We start from the raw sequence: 23,595 nt of genomic DNA on the forward strand, positions 1-23,595 counted from the left end.
CTGGCTAAATGCTTTACATAGATCATCTATGAATACTCTATAATTACTTCCATTATACAAAGAAGAAAACTTGAATTAAAATTAGTTTGCCTTAGGTCATGTGACTAGTTAGTAACAGGATTAAAACTTAGGGTCGGTCTGATTCTGCAGTTAGCTCTTTTAATATTGAAGCTCGAATTTCTATAAAAGACATAATTCTGTAGAGTTTCCCAATGTATTTAACCACAAAATCCTAACCAAGGAGCACCTATAATAGAACTAATATCCTCTAAAACATTTTGGGAATACTGGCTTAATCTGTACTAAATTGTATTTAATGATTAGGAGATTAAAATACACATAATAATTGCATGCATAGTAATTACAAATGCAAAACACATAGAAAAAAAGAGAAAACAGTACATGAGTACATAAACTGGGTTTGGATAGTAAGTTTCTGGATAGTTTAGATAGACTTTTCTTCTTCCTTTACTAATTTTAAAAAATAATGAATTTATTTTATAACAAAAAGCATTTGAAAAGTATTATCTAAATTATTTTGCCTTTAATTTTGTTTATAATATTCATTATGGGTCATTAAATCTAAAAAGCCATTGTAAGATGCTGCTATTCATTAAAGCTGTTGCTGATTTTAGGAAATACATGAATTTAAACTACATCTTAATCATTAAAACATATACAAAGGTTATTTCTGAGATTCCTATCATTGCCAAATGGCTTCCCTATACCTCAGTAGTCTTTCCCCACTCTGATTCTAAATTGTCAGTAACTTCTTTTAAATAACAAATTCCCTGCCCCGGCTTTTCAATGTTAGGAACCAAATATAAACAAATAAGCTATTGCTTTGAAATGGAAATTTTAAGTGCAAGTTTTCAATTTTATTTTATAGTATAGGAATTCTACAAAAATTTGGAAGGGTCTCTCTACTTCCCAAACACTTGATTTCACTGTTTCAGAACTTCAACTAGGTAAAAGTTTATGTTCTTCTTAAACACTCTAAGTACTGTATTTCATAAAATCTAAGATGCCACCAATTGTAAAATGGCTCCATTCATAAGATGCTCTGGCATTTTATGTACCATTAAGAAAAAAACCACACACCCTGCATCATTTGAAAAATCTCTTTTAAATTTAGCCCTATTTTTATCTTATGTCACTCTTTTGTTTCCCCTTATCTGTGTATACACAGTGACTTTTCATTTTAATGGTAAATCTGCATATAAAGGATACTTAAAATGGAGATTAAAGCCAACAACTACATACCAACACTACACGTAACCAAACTGATGACAATATTAACCATAATGACCAAGTCTGCATTAAGTACAGGCACTGACAACTATGTTGCAAGTGCCACTTAGTTCATAGTGACTTTAAGACATCAATAATTGTGAAATGTAAATGTGAGAAAAACATGTATATCAGAATAAACTATAGTGATTTTAATTAATTTTTTCTCTCCCTTTCTACCACCATTCTTATTCTAACCTTCTAATCTTCATTCCTCCATTTGCTTCATAATCTAACTGCCAAATCACCCCACAAGAACATTTTTATTACCGTGCTACATAAGGGATACTTTTTAGAACAAAGTTAGTACCTGTACTAGGATTTAAAACCTGTCAAATGTAAGAATTTTTAAAAAGGTATATAATAAAATTAAATATTTTGAGAACAATCCCTCCCAGAGACACTCAAACTACAATAGCAGTGGTAACTGGCAGTAATTCCATGAGTATTTTTGCAACCTTTGCCAAAATATTGAAAACAGACCTAAAACTATGCTTTTTGTGAATGTTTATTTATTTGGCGTGTGGTCAGGGCACGAATTCAAATTCTAACTTGGCCATTCATCAGCTGTGTCACTGTTTTTATTTAAAAAATTTTGAGGTGGGCCACCTGGCTGGCTCAGTCGGTTAAGCCTCCAACTTCGGCTCAGGTCATGATCTCACCACTCCTGAGTTCGAGCCCTGCATCGGACTCTGTGCTGACAGCTCAGAGCATGGAGTGTGTTTCCGATTCTGTCTCCATCTCTCTCTGACCCTCCCCGCTTGTGATCTGTCTCTGTCTCTCTCAAATATAAATCAACATTAATTTTTTTTTTTTTTTTTTAATTTTTGAGGTATAGGGGCACCTGGGTGGCTCAGTCGGTTGAGCGTCTGACTTCAGCTCAGGTCATGATCTCACGGTCTGTGAGTTCAAGCCCCACGTCGGGCTCTGTGCTGACAGCTCAGAGCCTGGAGCCTGCTTCAGATTCTGTGTCTCCCTCTCTCTCTGCCCCTCCCCTGCTCATGCTCTGTCTCTCTCTCTCTCTCTCTCTGTCAAAAATAAATAAACGTTAAAAAAAATTTAAATTTTTGAGGTATAACTAACACATTAGTTTTAGATGCACGTGATTCGATACTTATGTGTACTGCAAAATGATCACATTAGTCCAGTTAACGTCCTTCACCATAGTTACCAAAATTTTTTTCGTGTAATGAGAACCTTCAAGATCCACTCTTCTAGCTACTTTCAAATATTCAATAGAGAATTAACCATAGTCACTGCTTTGTATGTTATATCTCCGTGACTTACTCATTTTAAAACTGGAAATTTGTTTTTATTCTTGATTGTTTTTCTTTACTTACTGGAGTGCCTTCTTCCTCTTTACTAATAAGGGCACAAGGAGTCTTGGGGGACTTGAGGGATGGCTATGAGAAGACAGTCCATACATTTCAGGTGTTACGGCGATTGACACAGAAAATCTTCCTGTCCAGTGAAATATGCATAAAATTTAAAAAAGGGTATGTCTAGGCCTCTCATGGCCTTCTTAGCAAACACCAAGGTCACCTTTTACCTGATTCAGAATTTCTTCAGTAGGGTTTAACCATCCCTTTACATTCAAAGAAGCACTCAGCAATATCTTACTCCCATTTCCTATCCAAGAACACAGCTAATAACAACCACCACTATTTTAATGAGCCAAGCATATTACATATGGAGCCCTTTAAGCTTTTCAACCGTGTGAGATAACATCTCCATTTTACAGAAAAAGTCAGAAAGTATGACTTGTCTAAATCCATTCAAATATTAAATGGCAAAGCTCTGATTTTAACTTGTGTTAAAACTCACACTACACTTCATTTTCAAAGTGTTTCCCAAATCTAATTAGAGAAAATTAACTTACTACCCACCAATATTCTTATCCATCTAAATTAAGGGCACTAAGAACCTGACCATCCATTTCTCACCACCCTTACTCAAGCTACCATGTCTCCTCTACCATGTCTACTAAAAAAGCCTCCAAACTGGTCTTTCTTCTACCCTGTCCCTTTCAATATATTCTCCACAGCAGCCAGTAAGATCCTCTTTTTAAAAGGAAGCCAGATTATGTCGTCTACTGCTCAAAAGTCTCCAATAGCTTAGATGCCCTCAGTATCTTTCATGATCTGTTCCTTCTATGACTTTGTCTCTAGCTTTAATCCCTTAACTCAACTCCAACCCACAAGCTTCCTTGCTATTCAGGAGAGTTTATGTTTCATGGCATCAACTAGCAATAACTGTTTATGGCTGGTTCCTCTACCTGACTGCACTTACCCCAGACACTTGTATGGTTAATTCTCTGACGTCAGCTCTGGCTTGAAAGTTGTCTTTCAGGGAGACTTTCCCCGGCCACACTAATATTTCAAACTACATCCTCCTCTGCTTTATTACTTATCCCTTAAGCGCCCATTACGACCTGCAATAGAACATGTTTTTCTTAATTCTGTTTAGGATGTCTTCCTCAATAAAATGCGAACTACAGGAAGACAGGGGTTTCTGTTTTGTCCATCGTTCTGTTCCCAATGCCTAAAACAGTACCACAAACATAGTGGGCGCGTAACTAACTGAATGACTTCCTGACCCACCCCCACCCCTTTCACATACACCGGCGCGCGCGCACACATGTAACTAAACGTGTTTGTGAATATATCTTTTCCAGTAGCAGCCTTTCCGTCAGCCCCGCATCCCGTTTCTCAAACTTGGTTCCTTCAAGAGGTACCAAGCTGTTCCTCTTGGCTGTGGTACTTCCACATGCCAAGACTGGTGCTGGTATAAGCGTACTTCCCACCGGTATTCGGAGGCTAGGTCCTATCTCCCCAAGATGAGTAAGGGAAGGAGGACTCTCCTTTGATCTCAACACGCCTAACCCCGGACCCTGTCAGGGAGTCACTCACATCAATCGGTGGACAGAGCAACCTGGAGAGCTTCACCGGGTAGCCTCAGTCTTCAGCAATTAGGGGCACCGTCCCGCACCCGACGGCAGTGAGAAAGGACCCAACGAGGTGTCCTCACCAAACGCCTGAGCGTTCCACCGATTTAACGTCAAATTCTGTCGCCCCCTTCCCGGGCGTAACCGCAGCACGCTGTCCGTCTTCTATTTCCTCAGCTAATAACTTGAACTCCTCTGCACCTCTTCCTTGGTAGCTACATTGTGTCGCCGGTTGGGTAAGGGGCAAAACGCCGGACGTCGGGTCTTTCCTCCATGTTGTGTCGTGGAGGTTGTGAGGTCAGAGGAAACGGCCGGGCTGAATCGAGGGCGGGGGTGGGGAGAGCTGGGAGCTGTCATTGGAGCGGGTCTGGCTCGCGCTCCCGGCCAGATTCCGAGCTGGGAATTTCGGCGGATTTAGCTCGCAGGCAAAACGCAATCCCAGCGCTCCCGGAGCGGCCTCTTTTGTAGAAGCACCTGAGATGCTGGGTGTGGTGCACTAAACGGTAGCGGCAGCAGCAGCCACAGCAAGCTGGGGCCCTGTGTAGAAGCTCCATCCCCTTGTCTCTGTGCCCGCCTGACTCAGAGGCAGGTATTTGGGTTCGTCAGTTTTGTGTGTCGTAGTGGGTGGGGCCGGTGGGAGGTAGAGGAATGTCAGGTGCAGCGAGTGGCCCAGTTTGTCCGCAGTAGAGGAGCCAACCTTTGGAGCTGCTTGCTACTGAGTCCTGTGCCCAAATGGAGCTAATGTCCGCCTTCCTTCCTACACACGTTTACCCGAGTCCTTTGAGAACTGTAGGCAGATGTTTAAGAGTAACCACTGCATCACTGCTTCGAAGGAAGATTTAAAGAGGCGTTGGAGAATGTAGATTCAGTTCTCCATTACTCACCATAGATGCAAAGTCTTGGTTTTGTTTTTGTTTTTCAAAGGTTTAGTCATTTGTCGAGACATAACGTTCCCTTGTGGAATGGGGGAATGTGAACAACTGGAAGTTCCTTTAGAATTGCCAGTGGTTTCTTTTCAAGGCCCCTTGGTTCCTGTTTTTGTTTGGGACAGAAAGACAACTTTTTGAGGGAAAGTATATAAAATAAATGAGCTAGTGTTATTCGCCCGTTGAAGAAATGTGTGAATTATTTTATTCATGATGAAATCGGTATCTTTTGTACTATTTTTTTGACCTTCGCCCCCCGACCTCCAATCTGATTTTGACTCCCAAGTTCTTTCTGGGTAGGGATTGTGTCTCGTTCACTGTCGTTGGCCCTGAAGCTGGAAAAACACCTGAGTTAAAATAGGTTCAAGATATTGGTTGAATGAATGAATTTTCAAACCCCATTCCTACGTTGTATTTCCTCAACTAATCTCTCTCTCAACTTCAACTGTTTTTTTTTTTTTTTCACTAGCTTTCTTTCATTCACCAAGTGTGAACAAATCTATGTGTATTTTTTATATGTGAAACTTTTTATGTGCACTCATCTATATGAGTGCTTGGTAGTTGAAGGAGAACATTGATGAAATATTTTACACTAACTCGTGTCTTATCTTTTTGAATCATTTGCGTTTCTTTGTTTGGTTCTTTGCTTTTCAGTTGTCTGATAGTCTAATTGAAAATCAAATAGCGGGGCGCCTGGGTGGCGCAGTCGGTTGGGCGGCCGACTTCAGCCAGGTCATGATCTCGCGGTCCGTGAGTTCGAGCCCCGCGTCGGGCTCTGGGCTGATGGCTCAGAGCCTGGAGCCTGTTTCCGATTCTGTGTCTCCCTCTCTCTCTGCCCCTCCCCCATTCATGCTCTGTCTCTCTCTGTCCCAAAAATAAATAAAAAAAAAGTTGAAAAAAAAATTAAAAAAAAAAAAAAAGAAAATCAAATAGTATGATATAGAAGGATTGCATAATAAAATGCAGTAGTTTAGTGTTTTCCTTCCTACCCTTAGTCCTATTCCTCAGAAATAACCCCTTTTAACCTTGTTAAACCTTAGATCTATATGTTGAATAGTAAAAGAAAATGCTCACTCTTTTTTCTTTTTCTTTCTTGATTTCTTTCTTTTTTTTTTTTTTTTTTTTACTTTTTAAGACAAACTATCCATAACCTCCCTTATCCAAAGTTTTGAATAGTCATTACATTTTTTAGTTTTCATATTGGTTAATGTTATAATTCTAAATAATATACGTAAATTATTTTTTCACAATTTTCAAAAATATATTTTGGCTCCTTGTTTGGTAAAATGAGGAAAGTAATGCCTCTACCTTCATTACCACTGCAAAAACTAGATCACTTCCACCATCCCCTATCTGGACTTTTATTTATACATTGTTAAGGTTAATATTTATATTACATTTCTTAACTACAATTTTTTTTTGCTTTTTTATGTGTGCTAAAAAATAACAAAATATGGGGCGCCTGGGTGGCGCAGTCGGTTAAGCGTCCGACTTCAGCCAGGTCACGATCTCGCGGTCCGTGAGTTCGAGCCCCGCGTCAGGCTCTGGGCCGATGGCTGGGAGCCTGGAGCCTGTTTCCGATTCTGTGTCTCCCTCTCTCTCTGCCCCTCGCCCGTTCATGCTCTGTCTCTCTCTGTCCCAAAAATAAATAAATGTTGAAAAAAAATTAAAAAAAAAAATAACAAAATGTTACAATATTATGGCTTTGTAAATATTCCTAAGTACAGAGTCAAAAAGTATGCTATGATACATTTCCTTCCCAGTTTCTTAATTTCATGACCCATGTGCCACACTAAGGAGAAGACTTGTAATATTAACATCAGATTGATTTCTTCTTTCTTCCCCTATAATGACCAAAAAATTATGCCATAGTTAAGTGTGATTTATGTTTTGGGCCATGTACATCTTATATAGTTTTTAACCCTCCTCACTTTTACAAAGGACTTTCTGTTTTCTTTTGAGGGAAAGTTAGTTACATTGTTTTTTTTTTTTTTCACCAAATCCTTCCATCTTATGCTTTCTTTACCACGTCCTCTCATTCTTTGTATGAGAAGCTTCCATTCCATATCTTTGCTTGAAGATGTTCCCTTAAAGCCCAATTACTTTCTGTTTAATGTGAACAGATTACACTCTGGTAAGTTACATTGTTTCTTAACCACACATGTTCTGTTATTTGTTTTTCTCCTCTGTTTTGGTAGAACACATCCTAAGAATATTTATTCATAAAAGGTATGTGGATGTTAATTTTATTTTTTAATGTTCATATGGCTGTAAATTATTATTATTTATTTTTGCTATAATGATGGATAGTTTGGCAGGGTATAGAAGCAAAATTTTGTCTCTTTTAAGTCTTTCAAAGCTTCACTGTCCTCTAACTTTCCCTATTGCTCATGAGACAATGAGAATGCCACTCTTAATTTATTGAGGCCTGAACTATTTGTTTTCTCTCTGGAATGACTAAAAAATTTTAGTTTTCCTTGATGCTTTGAAAATGTATGATGACATGTCTTGTGAGTTTATTCTTGAAGTGAACTCATTGAAAGGAGCTAGGAAAAATGTCATAGTGTGGGTATTTTTCATTTACCCTCCTCGATATTATAAGCCTTTCTAATTTGAAGGTACAATTTCCCTTCAACTGTGGGGAATTTTTCTCCTATTCTGTCTTCTATAATTTATTCTCCTTTATTTTCCTCTTTCTCTTTTTGAAACTGTTGTAAGGTGGGTTTTGTATACTTGGTTTGATTTACTGTATCTATTATCTTTTCTCTTATGTTTTCATCTATTTGCTTTTTGTTCCATACTCTGAGGAGTTGTCTCAACTTTCTTTTCCAACACTTCAGTCTAACTTGGTAATAATTTAATTTCCAACCACTCATTTTTAATTATTCCTTCCTCATATTCTCTTAATTTTATTTTTTATAAGATACAATTTACATATCTTAAAATGCACTGATTTTAAGTGAGTAGTTTGATGAGTTTTGATACATGTAAACATCCATGTGACAAACACCACCCCAATCAAGATGCGGAACATCCAAAACTCCAAAAAAGTTCATTTTATCAATTTTTTCTTCTATGGTTAGTGCTTTTTGTTATCCTGCCTAAGAAATCTTTGCTATCCTAAGGTTGCATTTAGGTCTATAATCCATCTCAGATATTTGTGGATGTAACAGTAGGAATTGAGGGATTATTTTTTTTCTTTTCCATATGGATATATTGTTGTTCCAGCACCATTTGCTGAAAGACTGCCCTTTCCCTATTGATTTTCTTGGCCTTTGTTGGAAATCAATTCATTGTATTTTTAAATTTTTTTCAACTTAAAATTTAAAAAATATAAAGTATGTGGTCTCTAACACAAACATATGTAGATATAGAATATGGAAATTTGGAGCATAATAATAATATGAACACCCATTAAATCCACCAATTAAAAACTAAGATATTACTCAAGATTGTTGAAGCTTCTTATGGGTTCTTCCCTAATCTCACTCTGCTTTTCATACAGTGGTAACTGTATCCTCATGTTTTTCTTCTCCTTCCTTCCATCCTCCTCCCCTTCTTCCTCATTATTATTATTATCACCTTTTTAAAATTTTTTTTTTAAGGTTTATTCATTTTTTGTAGAGAGAGACAGAGCGTGAGTAGGGGAGGGGCAGAGAGAGAGGGAGACACAGAATCAAGCAGGCTCCATGCTCTGAACTGGCAGCACAGAGTCTGATGCGGGGCTCAAACTCACGGACCGTGAGATCGTGACCTGAGCTGAAGTCGGACGCTCAACCGACTGAGCCACCCAGTTGCCCCTACCTTACTTTTTAATATATTACCTCAAATGTACATACTCCTGAATTATTTATTATTCAGCTTTTCTTGTTGAATATTATGTATATTGGCATACATTTTATGTGCTTTTTTTTCCCCACCCAACATTATATTTAGATTTATCTATGCTGATATATGTTGCTACAATTTGCTTATTTTCTGTCATGTATACTCTTCCATCAGATGAACGTACAGTTTACTTAATCATTCACCTGTCTTTGGATATTTAAGTTTCCAGTTTGGGGATTAATAGGAACAACACCATGCTGATTTTTCTTGCATGTATCCCTTATTTATGTGTGTAGGACTTTCTGCCGGAATTGAATAGCAAAATAGTGTCAAACTGTTTTCCAGAGTGATTGTTTTAGTTTATATTCTCTTCATATTGTAACATTTTGTATTATCAAATTTAATTAATCAGATTTAACTATTACTCTCTGGCGGGTATAAATTCTCCTATAGTTTTAATGAGCAGTTTCTTGAATATTAATAAAGATGTTCATTTTCTCATATATGTACCAGCAACTCCTTTTTACTCTTTTGTGAAATATGTTTTGCTACACCTCTTTTTATGTAATATCATGTCAAATCTTTCTAAATATATTTCAACTTGTTTTGGTTTTCATTGTTTTCTTTTCCATAACTTATTTTAGTCACCTCCATGGCAGGTTTTTTTGTTTGTTTATTTTATTTTTTGCCCATTATGATGTGGTCTTTCTTCAACTATCTGATGATTCCTGGACAGTTCATTATTTTAGAATTAAGGAAGTCTGTCTGAGAGCTTTGTGTATATGGACAGGCTTGTTGACTGCTATTCTGTGTTTTAGGATGGCTGGGTAGATAGTTATATCTTAACTGGGGCCCTACAAATTCCAGAATTAAGAGCAGTTTGCCTTTGTCACCATGCCCATACTAGCTATTTATTATAATTCTCACAAAGTTGGTTTATTTCTAGGAAAGAAACTTACCTCTTTTCCTTTGAGAATAAATAACTAACTAGTAATGGGGGGCCAGTGACAAAGTTAATTCTTTTATTCTTCAGCCCTTTAAGTTATCATTCTCATTTCAAATCCTCTTCTGACTTCTGTTCCCCATTGTTTCTGCTTTTGTGATCTCAAGTTTCTGAATCTGAAGAGGCCCAACAGAGGTCTTGACTGCAATATACTTTATAGTTTCTTTCTTTTTCTTCTTAAAACAATACTTCATATGCCAAATGCTTTACTGGGGGTTTTTGGAACCTTTCATTAGGTCATGGCCCTTTTCTGTTTTCTTCCTTATTATGAATTTATACATTTAAAAGTATTTCCTTTTAATGTTTTTAATGAGGTTTCTGCACAGACATAAAAAGTGGTCTATTACTTTGATTTAGAATTCCAGCATTTTGATTGTGAAAGCTGAGAAAGGAAGAATGCAGTGCTGGACCAATGGAATGTCTTTGTAGTGAGACACCTGGGTGAAAGATCTTTTTGTTCAGTGACCTTTTTCATTGTGATTGCCCTAATGTGATTCAGATTGATTTTGAGCAGGTTTCTTAATTTCCAGGTTGCTTTGTTACATAACTCTGGGGCACTATTTGTTTTGGAGACCATGCCAATAGGATTGCCCTAGATATATACACGAAACATCTATCTTTAAACTGGAGGCAATAACATCTGTGAAGATTGTTGAGGGAATAAATTAAAACAGATCACATGGAAATTACCAAGCACAAAACCAAAACTTATTAGTTAAGTAACATAGAGGCTTCTGTTATCTAGTTTAATTTTTACTATTAATAGAGGCCTTGATAATTTAAAGGTAATGGTTGGAATACCTATTTCATCTTTTCTGACTTTACTTACTTTGCAAGAAGGAAAAATTCTTGATGGTCTATGGGTTGTTCAAGCTTTAGGTAAACAGAAGATCCTTATTAATGTGAATATGCAATAACAGACTTCCTCTTAACACTGGCAGACATCATGAGGAGGGAATGTTCTATTTTTTGCCTTTTTATGCCATTGAAAATCTTTGATTATGATTTAGAGCTACAATCTAAATTTATGATTGGGTGGTTTTTCCTCGTAGATATTATCTTGGAATTTTTTTTACTTTGATTCTTTTTACTGTGAAGTGTTCTGATTGGCATTTTCCTCCAAGTTATATATTATTAATCATATTTAAGGTGAGAAAACACTGGCTTAATTTTTGGTTGATCTGTCATAAAATTCTCTCCTTTTCCAGATTATCTTAGAAGATCTAGGCTTCTGAAATGTTTCCCCTGAAGGATGCTGAAATGGGTGCCTTTACCTTCTTTGCCTCAGCTCTGCCACATGATGTTTGTGGAAGTAATGGGCTTCCTCTTACACCAAATTCCATCAAAATTTTGGGGCGATTTCAAATCCTTAAGACCATCACTCATCCCAGACTTTGCCAGTATGTGGATATTTCTAGGGGAAAGCATGGTAAGTTGTTCTTTTCTTCTGTTTTTGTATTCTGTACTCTGTTACCTTGATTAGGTTACAAGTATATAGTGAGCGCATACAATAGTCAGTATATGTGGGTATGTGCATGCCCTCACCTTCAGTCCAGCCAAACTGAGTCTTTTGAGTTTTCCTGATTGCCCTGGCCCTTCACATGTCCCTGTTTTTATACTCTGCTATTTTCTTTCCTGGGTTATATTATTCTCTGCAATCTGAGCTTAATCCCTTTCCTAATTTCTTTTATATCTTTTATCAGATTTTATTATCATTTTCTATTTAAATTGTCTTTTTTGAGGATTCTCAGTTCTTGAAGATAAGGACTAAATGACTTTTGCCCCTAACCTCAGAGAGACAGTACTGCACCTGGTACATAGAAGGCATTCAGTAAGTGCTGAGTGAGTAAATTAATGAATGACTACATTTGAGAGATTCGTATTTCTCAGATCTGAGAATCAGGATTTTTAATTTTCTCTTTCAGAGAAACCACCTATCTTAAGTATATTTCTTCAATTCTGTAAAAAGGAAATGAAAGCTCTCATACCAGAAATTTGAGAAGTGTCTATTTAAATGTATTTTATGATTGAAAGTAGTTATTTGGGCTGTCTTCAAATGAAAACAGTCACTATTTTTTTCTTTTGGAATTTATTCTTTTCTTTCTTTCTCTTTTTTTTTTATGAGTTCAGAAGTGTTTATTGCCTTCTTATGTGGTTGCTGTGTAGGGCATAAGAAGGTATTGCATAAGCTGAGACACTTAATAGGTAAGAGAGCGATTAATGAATAAGCTGACTTTTCCTCGTTGCTGCTTTTATCAAAGGAAAAATGTTCTCAGCATTGGGCAACTAAATAAAAAGAGCCTCATTCCAGAAACAGAGGTTCCTCGTAGCACAGCAAATATTTCTGAGTCTCTTCTGAGCCATGTTGTGGTGGGGGAACAGAAACAGGAGCTGGTAGTTTGGAGGAGGGCCAGCCTCAGAGAACGTGTCCTCATCCCCCAACATAGTCAAGATTCAAAGAAATTATTGTATAGTCCATGATGTCCAAATGCTTCCCTGTCCATGCTGAAGCCTCTCTTCTTCCTTAAGGCCGGGAAGACTGTCATTCCGCCAGTGGACAGATCCCTGATGAGGCCCATAGGTTCACCGGGCAGACACCCCCTATTATTATTGCCACCTGACCCCTCATCATTGTTCCCTTTCTTTTTTTTTTTTTTCAATTCTATTTTTTTAATTTACATCCAAGTTAAATTTTTTTTTTTCAACGTTTATTTATTTTTGGGACAGAGAGAGACAGAGCATGAACGGGGGAGGGGCAGAGAGAGAGGGAGACACAGAATTGGAAACAGGCTCCAGGCTCTGAGCCATCAGCCCAGAGCCTGACGTGGGGCTTGAACTCACGGACCGCGAGATCGTGACCTGGCTGAAGTCGGATGCCTAACCGACTGCGCCACCCAGGCGCCCCTACATCCAAGTTAGTTAGCATATAGTGCAACAATGATTTCAGGAGTAGATTCCTTAATGTCTTTTACCCATTTAGCCCATCCCCGCCCCACACCCCCTCCAGCAACCCTCAGTTTGTTCTCCTTATTTATGAGTCTCTTATGCTTTGTCCCCCTCCCTGTTTTATATTATTTTTGTTTCCCTTCCCTTATGTTCATCTGTTTTGTCTCTTAAAATCCTCATATGAGTGAAGTCATAGGATATTTTTCTTTCTCTGACTGACTAATTTCACTTAGCATAATACTCTCCAGTTCCATCCATGTAGTTGCAAATGGCAAGATTTCATTCTTTTTGATTGGCAAGTAATCCTCCATTGTGTGTGTGTGTGTGTGTGTGTGTGTATGTGTGTGTGTGTATACATATATATACCACATGTTCTTTATCCATTCATCCATCGATGGACATTTGGGCTCTTTCCATAATTTGGCTATTGTTGACAGTGCTGCTATAAACATGGGGGGTACATGTATCCCTTCAAAACAGCACACCTGTATCCTGTGGATAAATGCCTAGTAGTGCAATTGCTGGGTTGTAGGGTAGTTTTATTTTTAGTTTTTTGAGGAAACTCCATACTGTTTTCCAGAGTGGTTGTGTTCCCACCAACAATGAAAAAGAGATCCTCTTTCTCGGCATCCTTGCCAAAATCTGTTGTTGCCTGAGTTGTTAATGTTAGCCATTCTGACAGGGGTAAGGTGGTATCTCATTGTGGTTTTGATTTGTATTTCCCTGATGATGAGTGATGTTGAGCATTTTTTCATGTGTTGTTTGGCTATCTGGATGTCTTCCTTGGAGAAGTGTCTGTTCATGTCTTTTGCCCATTTCTTCACTGGATTATTTGTTTTTTGGGTGTTGAGTTTGATAAGTTCTTTATAGATTTTGGATACTAACCCTTTATCTCATATATCATTTGCAAATATCTTCTCCCATTCTGTCGGTTGCCTTTTAGTTTTGCTGATTGTTTCCTTTGCTGCGCAGAACGTTTTTTGTTTTTTGTTTTGTTTTGTTTTTTGATGAGGTCCCATTTTTGCTTTTATTTCCCTTGCCTCAGGAGATGTGTTGAGTAAGAAGTTGCTGCAGCCAAGATCAAAGAAGTTTTTGCCTGCTTTCTCCTCGAGGATTTTGATGGCTTCCTGGCTTACACTTAGTTCTTTCATCCATTTTGAGTTTATTTTTGTGTATGGTGTAAGAAAGTGGTCCAGGTTCATTCTTCTGCATGTCGCTGTCCAGTTTTCCCAGCACCACTTGCTGAAGAGACTGTCTTTATTCCATTGGATATTCTTTCCTGCTTTGTCAAAGATTAGTTGGCCATACATTTGTGGGTCCATTTCTAGCTTCTCTATTCTGTTCCATTGGTCTGTTCTTGTGCCAGTACCATACTGTCTTGATGATTACAGCTTTGTAGGATAGCTTGAAGTCTGGGATTGTGATGCCTCCAGCTTTGGTTTTCTTTTTCAAGATTGCTTTGGCTATTCAGGGTCTTTTCTGGTTCCATAAAAATTTTGGGATCATTTGTTCTAGCTCTGTGAAGAATGCTGGCGTTATTTTGATAGGGATTGCATTGACTATGTAGATTGTTTTGGGTAGTATCGGCATTTTAACAATATTTGTTCTTCCTATCCAGGAGTATGGAATCTTTTTCCATTTTTGTGTCTTCTTCAATTTCTTTCATAAGCTTTGTATAGTTTTCAGTGTATAGATTTTTCACCTCTTTGGTTAGATTTGTTCCTAGGTACTTTGTGGTTTTTGGTGCAACTATAAATGGGATCGATTCCTTGGTTTCTCTTTCTGTTGCTTCATTGTTGGTGTATAGGAATGCAACCGATTTCTGTGCATTGATTTTATATCCTGCAACTTTGCTGAATTCATGAATCAGTTCTAGCAGTTTTTTGGTGGAATCTTTAGGGTTTTCCATATAGAGTATCATGTCATCTACAAAGAGTGAAAGTTTGACCTCCTTCTGGATGATTTGAATGCCATTTATTTGTGTTGTCTGATTGCTGAGGCTAAGACTTCCAATACTATGTTGAATAACAGTGGTGAGAGTAGACATCCCTGTCTTGTTCCTGACCTTAGGGGGAAAGCTCTCAGTTTTTCCCCATTGAGGATGATATTAGCATTGGATCGTTCATATATGGCTTTTATGATCTCGAGGTATGCTCCTTCTATCCCTACTTTCTTGAGAGTTTTTATCAAGAAAGGATGCTGTATTTTGTCAAATGCTTTCTCTGCATCTATTGAGAGGATCAGATGGTTCTTGTTCTTTCTTTTATTGATGTGATGAATGACGTTAATTGTTGTGCAGATATTGAACCAGCCCTGCCTCCCCAGTATAAATCCCACTTGGTCGTGGTGAATAATTTTTTTAATGTATTGTTGGATCTGGTTGGATAGTATCTTGTTGAGGATTTTTACATCCATGTTCATCAGGGAAATTGGTCTATAGTTCTCCTTTTTAGTGGGGTCTCTGTCTGGTTTTGGAACCAAGGTAATGCTGACTTCATAGAATGAGTGTGGAAGTTTTCCTTCTGTTTCTATTTTTTGGAATAGCTTCAAGAGAATAGATGTTAACTCTTCCTTAAATGTAGAATTCCCCTGGAAAGCCATGTGACCTTGGACTCTTGTTTTCTGGGAGATTTTGATTACTAATTCAATTTCTTTACTGGTTATGTGTCTGTTCAAATTTTCTATTTTTCCTGTTTCAGTTTTGGTAGTGTATATGTTTGTAGGAATTTGTCCATTTCTTCCAGATTTCCCATTTTATTGGTGTGTAATTGTTCATAATACTCTCTTTATTTAAAGTTTTTTTTATGTTTATTTATTTTTGAGAGAGACAGAGACAGAATGCGAGTGGCTTGGGGCAGAGAGAGAGGGAGGCACAGAATCTGAAGCAGGCTGCAGGCTCCAAGCTGTCAGCACAGAGCCTGATGCAGGGCTCGAACTCATAAGCTGTGAGATCATGACCTGAGCCGAAGTCGAACGCTCAACTGACTGAGCCACCCATGCGCCCCAATATTCTCTTATTATTGTTTTTATTTCTGCTGTGTTGGTTATGATCTCTCCTCTTTCATTCTTGATTTTATTTATTTGGGTGCTTTCCTTTTTCTTTTTGATTAAACTGGCTAGTGGTTTATCAATTTTGTTAATTCTTTCAAAGAACCAGATTCTGGTTTCATTGATCTGTTCTACTGTTTTTTTGGTTTCGATAGCATTAATTTCTGCTCTAATCTTCATTATTTCCTGTCTTCTGCTAGTTTTGGGTTTTAATTGCTGTTCTTTTTCCAACTCTTTAAGGTGTAAGGTTAGGTTGTGTATCTGAGATCTTTCTTCCTTCTTTAGGAAGGCCTGGATTGCTATATACTTTCCTCTTAGGACCACCTTTGCTGCATCCCAGAGGTTTTGGGTTGTGGTGTTATCATTTTCATTGACTTCCATATACTTTTTAATTTCGTCTTTAACTGCTTGGTTACCCTATTCATTCTTTAGTAGGATGTTCTTCAGTGTCCAAGTATTTGTTAACTTTCCAAATTTTTTCTTGTGGTTGATTTCGAGTTTCATAGCGTTGTTGTCTGAAAATATGTATGGTATGATCTCAATCATTTTGTACGTACTTAGGGCTGATTTGTGTCCCAGTATATGGTCTATTCTGGAGAACATTCCATGTGCGCTGGAGAAGAAAGTATATTCTGCTGATTTATGATGAAATGTTCTGAATATATCTGTTAAGTCCATCTGGTCCAGTGTGTCATTTAAAGCCGTTGTTTCCTTGTTGATTGTTTGATTAGGTGATTTGTCCATTGTTGTGAGTGGGGTGTTGAAGTCTCCTACTATTATGTTGTTACTATCAATTAGTTTCTTTATGTTTGTGATTAATTGATATATAGGGTGCTGCCACATTTGGCACATAAATGTTTATAATTGTTAGGTCCTCTTAGTCTGTAGACCCCTTGATTATGATATAATGCCCTCCTGCATCTCTTGATACAGTCTTTAATATCTTAAAGACTAGATTGTCTTATATAAGCATGGCTACTCTGGCTTTCTTTTGTTGACCATTCGCATGATAGATGGTTCTACATCCCCTTTCAGACTGAAGGTGTCTTTAGGTCTAAAGTGGGTCTCTTGTAAATAGCATATAGATGAATCTTGTTTTCTCATCCATTCTGTTACCCTATGTCTTTTGACTGGAGCATTGAGTCCATTGACATTTAGAGTGAGTACTAAAAGGTAAGAATTTATTGCCATTATGTTGCTTGTAGAGTTGGAGTTTCTGATGGCCTTCTCTTGTCCTTTCTAATCTTTGTTGCTTTGGGTATTTATTTTTTTTAATTTTTTTTTTTTTTCATCTTTTTCCCCCTCATAGAGTCCCCTTTAAAATTTCTTGCAGGGCTGGTTTAGTGGTCACAAACTTATTTAATTTTTGTCTGGGAAACTGTTTATCTCTCCTATTTTGAATGACAGCCTTGCTGGATAAAGAATTCTTGGCTGCATATTTTTTCTGATTCAGCACATTGAATGTATCCTGCCACTCATTTCTGGTCTGCCAAGTTTCTGTGGATAGTTCTGCTGCAAACCTGATCTGTCTTCCCTTGTAGGTTAAGGATTTTTTTTTTCCCTTGCTGCTGGAGTTTAGTCTTTTCATATACAATTCCATTTAGAAAACCAAAGTAGAAAAGTTGAACCCTATTGGTTAAAAAGTTAGTGTTTCACTAGGAAGATGTTTATTGCCTTTTCAGTCAGATTCTGGTATCAGATTCAGAGTCAGATTATTTTGCATCCCATATCTTAGTCCATTTGGACTGCTATAACAAAACATCAAAAACTGAATGAATAACAAATATTTATTTCTCCTAGTTCTAGAGGCTGGGACGTCCAAGATCAAGGAACCAGCAGATTCCATGTTTAGTGAGGCCCACTTCCTCATGACAGCATTTTTTACATAGTGGAAAAATCCAGGAAGTTCTCTAAGGTCTCTTTTATAAAAGCACTAATCCCATTCATGAGGACAGAGCTCTCAGTACCTAATTATCCTACAAAGGTCCCACCCCCAAACACCATTGCACTGGGGATTATTAGGTCTTAATCCTAGGGGAGGGAGGACACAAATATTAATCTATTCAATTCTAGATATTTATGATGGTAATATTTTAGCTATTTAAAAACTATTTTTGGAAACTTAATTGCATGCAGATGTTTTATTTCTTATAATTATTTTAAGTGCATTTCAGTGAAATGTATTTAATTTTTCTAACAAAACACTTTGTAAAAGTTAACCCTATACATTTGCTGATATTTAAATTATTTTTCTATAAAAATGGCATTTTCATGTGTTTCAACCTAATATTAATGACCCTCAAAAAATGCAAACAACATTTTCCTTGTTTTGTGACAAATAGGCTAAATAATATTTCCAAGTAGTCTGGGTATGGCTTTTAAAAAGTATTTACTTTGAAAACATTTACATTTTATAGACTTTGATTAGAAAATGTTTTTATAATAAGTAATATTAATAGTTAATATTTTTTGAGCATTGTGTATTAGGCAGTATTCTAAGTGCTTTACATATTTTGATTTAATCCTCATAATATTACCATGAGATAGGAACTATTAACTATTCTCATTGTACAGATAAGGATATTGAGATACAGAGCCATTAAGTAACTAATCTAAGGTCATACAATTAGTAAGTAAAGAGAGGTAGAATACTAATACATTTTATCATATTTCAAAAGATTTTTAAAGTTGAAATAAGTGTACATTAATGCAAATATTGGCACTTCTACAATCAAAGCTATTCAATACCTTAAATACTTTGGAGCTCTATTACATACCTAGTGTCTTGAATATTTAGATATGTCTAGTGGCCTGATAAGAGACATGCGGGGGCACCTGGGTGGCTCAGTCTGTTAAGCGTCTGACTTCGGTTCAGGTCATGATCTCATGGTTTGTGAGTTTGAGCCCCACATCCAGCTCTGTGTTGATAGTTCAGAGCCTGGAGCCTGCTTCAGATTCTGTGTCTCCCTCTCTCTCTGCCCTTCCCCTGCTCATGCTCTGTCTCTCTTTCTCTCTCAAAAATAAAATAAACATTAAAAAATTTTGAAAAAAAAAAAGAGATATGGGAAGGAAAGTGGTAATAGAGAGTTAATTGTCTTGCCGATGATGAAAATTTGTGATTTTTTTATATTCAAGTATATACTTGAATATATACACATACACACATGTGCACAGACATGTTAAACATTGTTCTGTTGGGACTTTCTTTATTATGCAAGCTGGCCTTGCCTTTGATTGATCTATTCAGCAAATATTAGTAAATATTTACCAGCTTTGGCCTAACCTTTCAAGAGAGAATGTAGGTGGGTTTGTATTAATGCTATAAGGATTTCTCTCCACAGGAAGCAAATTTGGAGGGAAGAGCCGATAGCTAGAATTGAAGCAGAGTTATTAAGATGCTGATGAATTGAAGATATATTTTGGAACCAGTCTTTCTTTCTACTCTGACATTTCTTACCTTGTGCTTTGGCATACATAACATCAGTCTATTGGTGTTATAATATTTTTAGTGGTCTCTTCTAATACTATGGCCCTCCTTATGCTAGGTGCCAGATATATGAAGAGCACTAACATAGGATCCCAGTTCTCAAGGTCTAGAAGTAGTAGAGGAGAAAAATACAAACTTGATTATAATAGAGTAATAGTTGTTATAACAGATGATGTACAATGTGCCATCCCATGGAGTACAAAGGAAAGAATGTTGAATTCTACATTGAAGAATGTAGATATTTATCAAACTCCTATATGTAGAGTTTAGGTGGGATAGGGGACTTTGGAACGCAGAGGAGTAGCTTTTGTGTTTGAACTTTTATTTACTTTCATTTGTTCTAATGGTACCACTGGCCTAAAAGGATTAACAGATTTTCAAGAGATGCTCTGGCCTTTTATTGTTGTCATATTCCTAAGAAAGCAAATCTTAATATCATTTTTTTAAGTTTATTTATTTATTTAGAGAGAATGCAAGTGGAAGAGAGGTAGAGAGAGAGGGGGAGAGACAGATAATCCTAAGCAGGCTCCGCACTGTTAGTCCAGAGCCCGATGCAGGGTTTGAATTCACAAACCATGAGATCATGACCTGAGCCCAAGTCAGACACTTAACCAACTGAGCCATCCTAGCACCCCAATATCAGTGTTCTTCATTAATCATTCTTATTTTTAAAGGAATTTACATTTCTTAATTTATTATAATCTTTTTCCCAGAAAATTGACATACAGCATTATGTATGTATACATATAGTATTATATATATATTATATTACATGTGTATATATGTATTATATTATATGTTTTATATACTATATTTTATGTTATATGTTATATATTATATGTATATACATGTATATATGTATATACATAGTATATATTGTATGTATGTATATACATATACATACATATATACTGTATGCGTACATATATATGATATATACATATATATAAACATACATATCATATGTACAGTTTGCTCATGAAAGAAAATATATAATCAAGATGGGGAGAAAGGAAACAAAGAGTAAGATATTAAATTAGTAATATTAATACATAGTTTCTTCACATTAACTATAAATTTTTTGGTAGACTTCTTGTCGGTCAAGGCAAAGATGAAAATTTAACCGCTTCAAACAAAATAATTTCTAAATTTTTACTTAAATCTGGAAAAATAATCAATTGCGAACTTTATAATATTCATGCAATATATTGTATGTTCAGGTGATATATGAAGACACTAGTATAGAATCTTCTTTGGTACGGGGATATGAGATATCCTATGTTATGTTGTAATGGCCAGTGTTCTCGATATACCTAGCTAAATTTGCTTTATTGTTCTTTTTTTGTGTTAATCTCTAAGGAGAAACCTCTGTAAATTCTTGTCCCAATTTTTCTGTGAGTGAACATCTAACTAAATTAAATTTAACACTCAATTTGTGTGTGTGTACGCGTATGTACAAGCATTTTCTGGTTAATGAGTCCATAGTTTTAATCTGATCTCAAAAAGGAATCATAATGTAAAGAAAGGATTTAAAAGAACTTGTGCAAAGTATTGACTACATGGAGAGAATTTTTCTTGTTTATTTAAAGACAATCTGGAGAAGTTCTAATGTAGGCAGCAGCCTCCAAAGTTGATTTGACCTGTGATAGGTGTGCCCTATCACATTATTTGCCAATCTAGACACGCACATTCAGAGCCACTGTATAGAGTTTTGCACAAAACCTTCTGGCTGATGCAATAAGGAGGAACTGAAATCTGATTCTCTAGTTCGTTCTGAAAGGAGGGGTGCTTTTTGTAATTGGCTTAAATATAATCATGAAGAGGAGTGGTAACTATACCTATAGTACACCTTATAGATAGCGCTAGCCATTTGCAAAAAGTCTAGAAAGGAACTTTTGGCAAGTTTGTTATTGTTTAAAAAAAAATTTTTTTTTTTTTTTTGCTAAAGTTTTTATTTGATGAATGGCTTCGATGGCATTAACCAAATGTTTAAAAATTATAGGAATTATTTGGGGCTTTTTATATCACCAAAGAGCTGATAGATATTATCAATCCCTCAGTGCCTCAAACACTTCTTCCCACCACTACCAATCTAATTAAAAATTCTAAAGAATTTCCAATTGTTAACATTGATCCAGTTTCAAAACTACTCCAAGCAAAGCTTGGCAATATAGTAGATTCTCATTATCATTCATGACTGGTGACCATAATTAATGTTGCTGTTTTTCATCTGCAATTTTGAAGTATGCTTGTCTTCCCAAACTCTTGCTATCTAGTTCTTAGGACTTCTTCATTCTTGTATCCTAAAGTGCCTTTTACTTCTTTCCACTATGTCCAGAAGCCTGTTTGGAGCATCACTTCGTATGATTGGAGTCTTGCTTCTATCCAGTTCTCCCTAGAGTTTCTTTACTCAGGATAATTGACTCAATAATCTTAGATATTTCTTACACTCTTTGTTTTCTTCCCTTTACCTAAATGAGCCCCTGTAAACACTGAACTTGGGAAAACCTTATGATATAACCCCTCTGGGGAACACTATTGCTTACTTTGCACAAGACCTTTATTTTTGGTTATCAGTGTCAAATAGAAACTGATCTCTTTAGCACTGTTAGACTTTGTCACTACTGAAGCTAGCTCAACAATCTGGGCAGTTCCCTTAGGCCCATCCACCATATTTCTGGTTACTATGCTTACCCTGCTTGCCCTGCTCCTATCTCAGCAGCGCCTTTTCTAGGGTAACATAGGTCTTGGATATGTAAAGTAGTCGTATGTTTTAAGTTTGACTGCCTGGAACGAAAATATCAGTGATTGTCAAAAAGTTAGGGAATTTCATTATCTTGTTTATATTGGCAATGTCCATTGTCCTGAAGAATTGTATGCATAAAAGAGCAAATAACTAAATTAAAGTAAATATTGTATAAAGGTCTGTTTGTTCCAAAGCATTCCTATGATTTCAGTTACATTTAGTTTGAAAAATTTGAAAAGGTTCCATTCAGCAATCTCCTTGGTGTACAACACAAACTTCTCGATGTAACACCACATGATTTTGGTTTGGACTCCACTTAACTGTCTCCTCAAAGAATTTTGATTTTGGATCTCTTTCCCCCTTTTATTTTGTTCTTGCTTTGCAGTTATCTCACATCTTTTTATGGTTAATCCTCCCACCTTCCCATTCATACTTGGAGTTACGTGTGACATGTGGTCTGTTTTTGTAACATTACGTTTTCACATGGTGGGTTAGCTCACAAGTCAGGCTTTCACTGTTTTGTATAGATCATTCAAAACTGATTCGAGATGATGTTAGTTTCTTCCTAACTCAAGATGAAGTATTGAATCTCAAAAATCGTGGACATTTTATTAGAATTTGAGAACTTGATTTATTAATAGAAAAGTGGAGCAAAGTATCTTTAAAAGACAAAAAACCAAAAACCATGAAAAAATTTAAGTTAACAAATTTAATCTTTTTCTTTTGAACTTGAAATTTCAACAGGGTTTAGAAACAGAGTGAGGATTATAAATGGTAATGGTAATCATTTTATTTGGTATTAATTTGCCCAGAAATCTTTTGGTGATTGCTAATGAAATAAAAAACAAAATTATTTTAACTAAGAGTTGAAATTCAGGTAGAGAATAATAGAATTGTTAAGGACCTCTAAGATAATTTGTTCCATATTTTTAGCTGAATATACATTTCAACCTAAGTGTCTCTACCCGTTCAGAGTTCCATGAGAGAACTAGAACCCGCAGAATATTCATTTTAAGAGATTAATTGCTAGGAACTGGCTTATGTGACTGTGAGGATTGAGTAGTTTGAAATCCAATCATAGGGCAGGCTATCAAGAAGGACAAGCTGAGCTCTTGGACAAGAGCTGAAGCTGCAGTCCATGAGCAGAATTTGTTTTCAGAAAAACCTCAATCCTGCTCTTAAGGCCTTTACAACTGATTGAATTAGAATCACCCTTATTATCCGGGATAATCTTCCGTACTTAAAGTGGAGTGATTATAGATCTTGATCATTTATAACAATATACTTTTACAGTAACACCTAGATTAATGTTTGGATAACTGAAGACTATAGCCTAGTCATGTTGACTCATAAAACTGATCATCACAGTGACCTTGT

General features: G+C 36.4%; 2 protein-coding genes across 6 annotated transcripts in view; one reads left to right on the forward strand and one right to left on the reverse strand.

The window, feature by feature from the left end:
* AIMP1 (aminoacyl tRNA synthetase complex interacting multifunctional protein 1) overlaps positions 1-4,543 on the reverse strand; it is a 43,963-nt gene extending 39,420 nt beyond the window's left edge. The window contains exon 1 of one of the 2 annotated variants that reach the window (XM_025921754.2): positions 4,200-4,543. In XM_025921754.2, the coding sequence (XP_025777539.1) occupies positions 4,200-4,201 (2 nt within the window). In that variant the 5' untranslated portion in view covers positions 4,202-4,543. Of the gene's footprint in view, positions 1-3,579; positions 3,844-4,199 lie in introns of those variants that run through there. The other variant, XM_086704459.1, reaches the window with a different exon arrangement.
* TBCK (TBC1 domain containing kinase) overlaps positions 4,536-23,595 on the forward strand; it is a 223,839-nt gene continuing 204,779 nt past the window's right edge. The window contains exons 1-2 of one of the 4 annotated variants that reach the window (XR_015250307.1): positions 4,536-4,819; positions 11,200-11,420. Coding sequence is in view for 3 of the 4 variants with exons in the window: in XM_086704453.1 (XP_086560579.1) it covers positions 11,228-11,420 (193 nt within the window). In the remaining variant the exon portion in view is untranslated. Of the gene's footprint in view, positions 4,824-11,199; positions 11,421-12,069; positions 12,197-23,595 lie in introns of those variants that run through there. The other 3 variants (XM_086704453.1, XM_086704452.1, XM_086704454.1) reach the window with 3 other exon arrangements.

Source organism: Puma concolor, chromosome B1 (assembly GCF_028749965.1).
Source record: "Puma concolor isolate L17-30 chromosome B1, mPumCon1.1.hap2, whole genome shotgun sequence".
In the NCBI taxonomy this organism is placed as follows: Eukaryota; Metazoa; Chordata; class Mammalia; order Carnivora; family Felidae; genus Puma; species Puma concolor.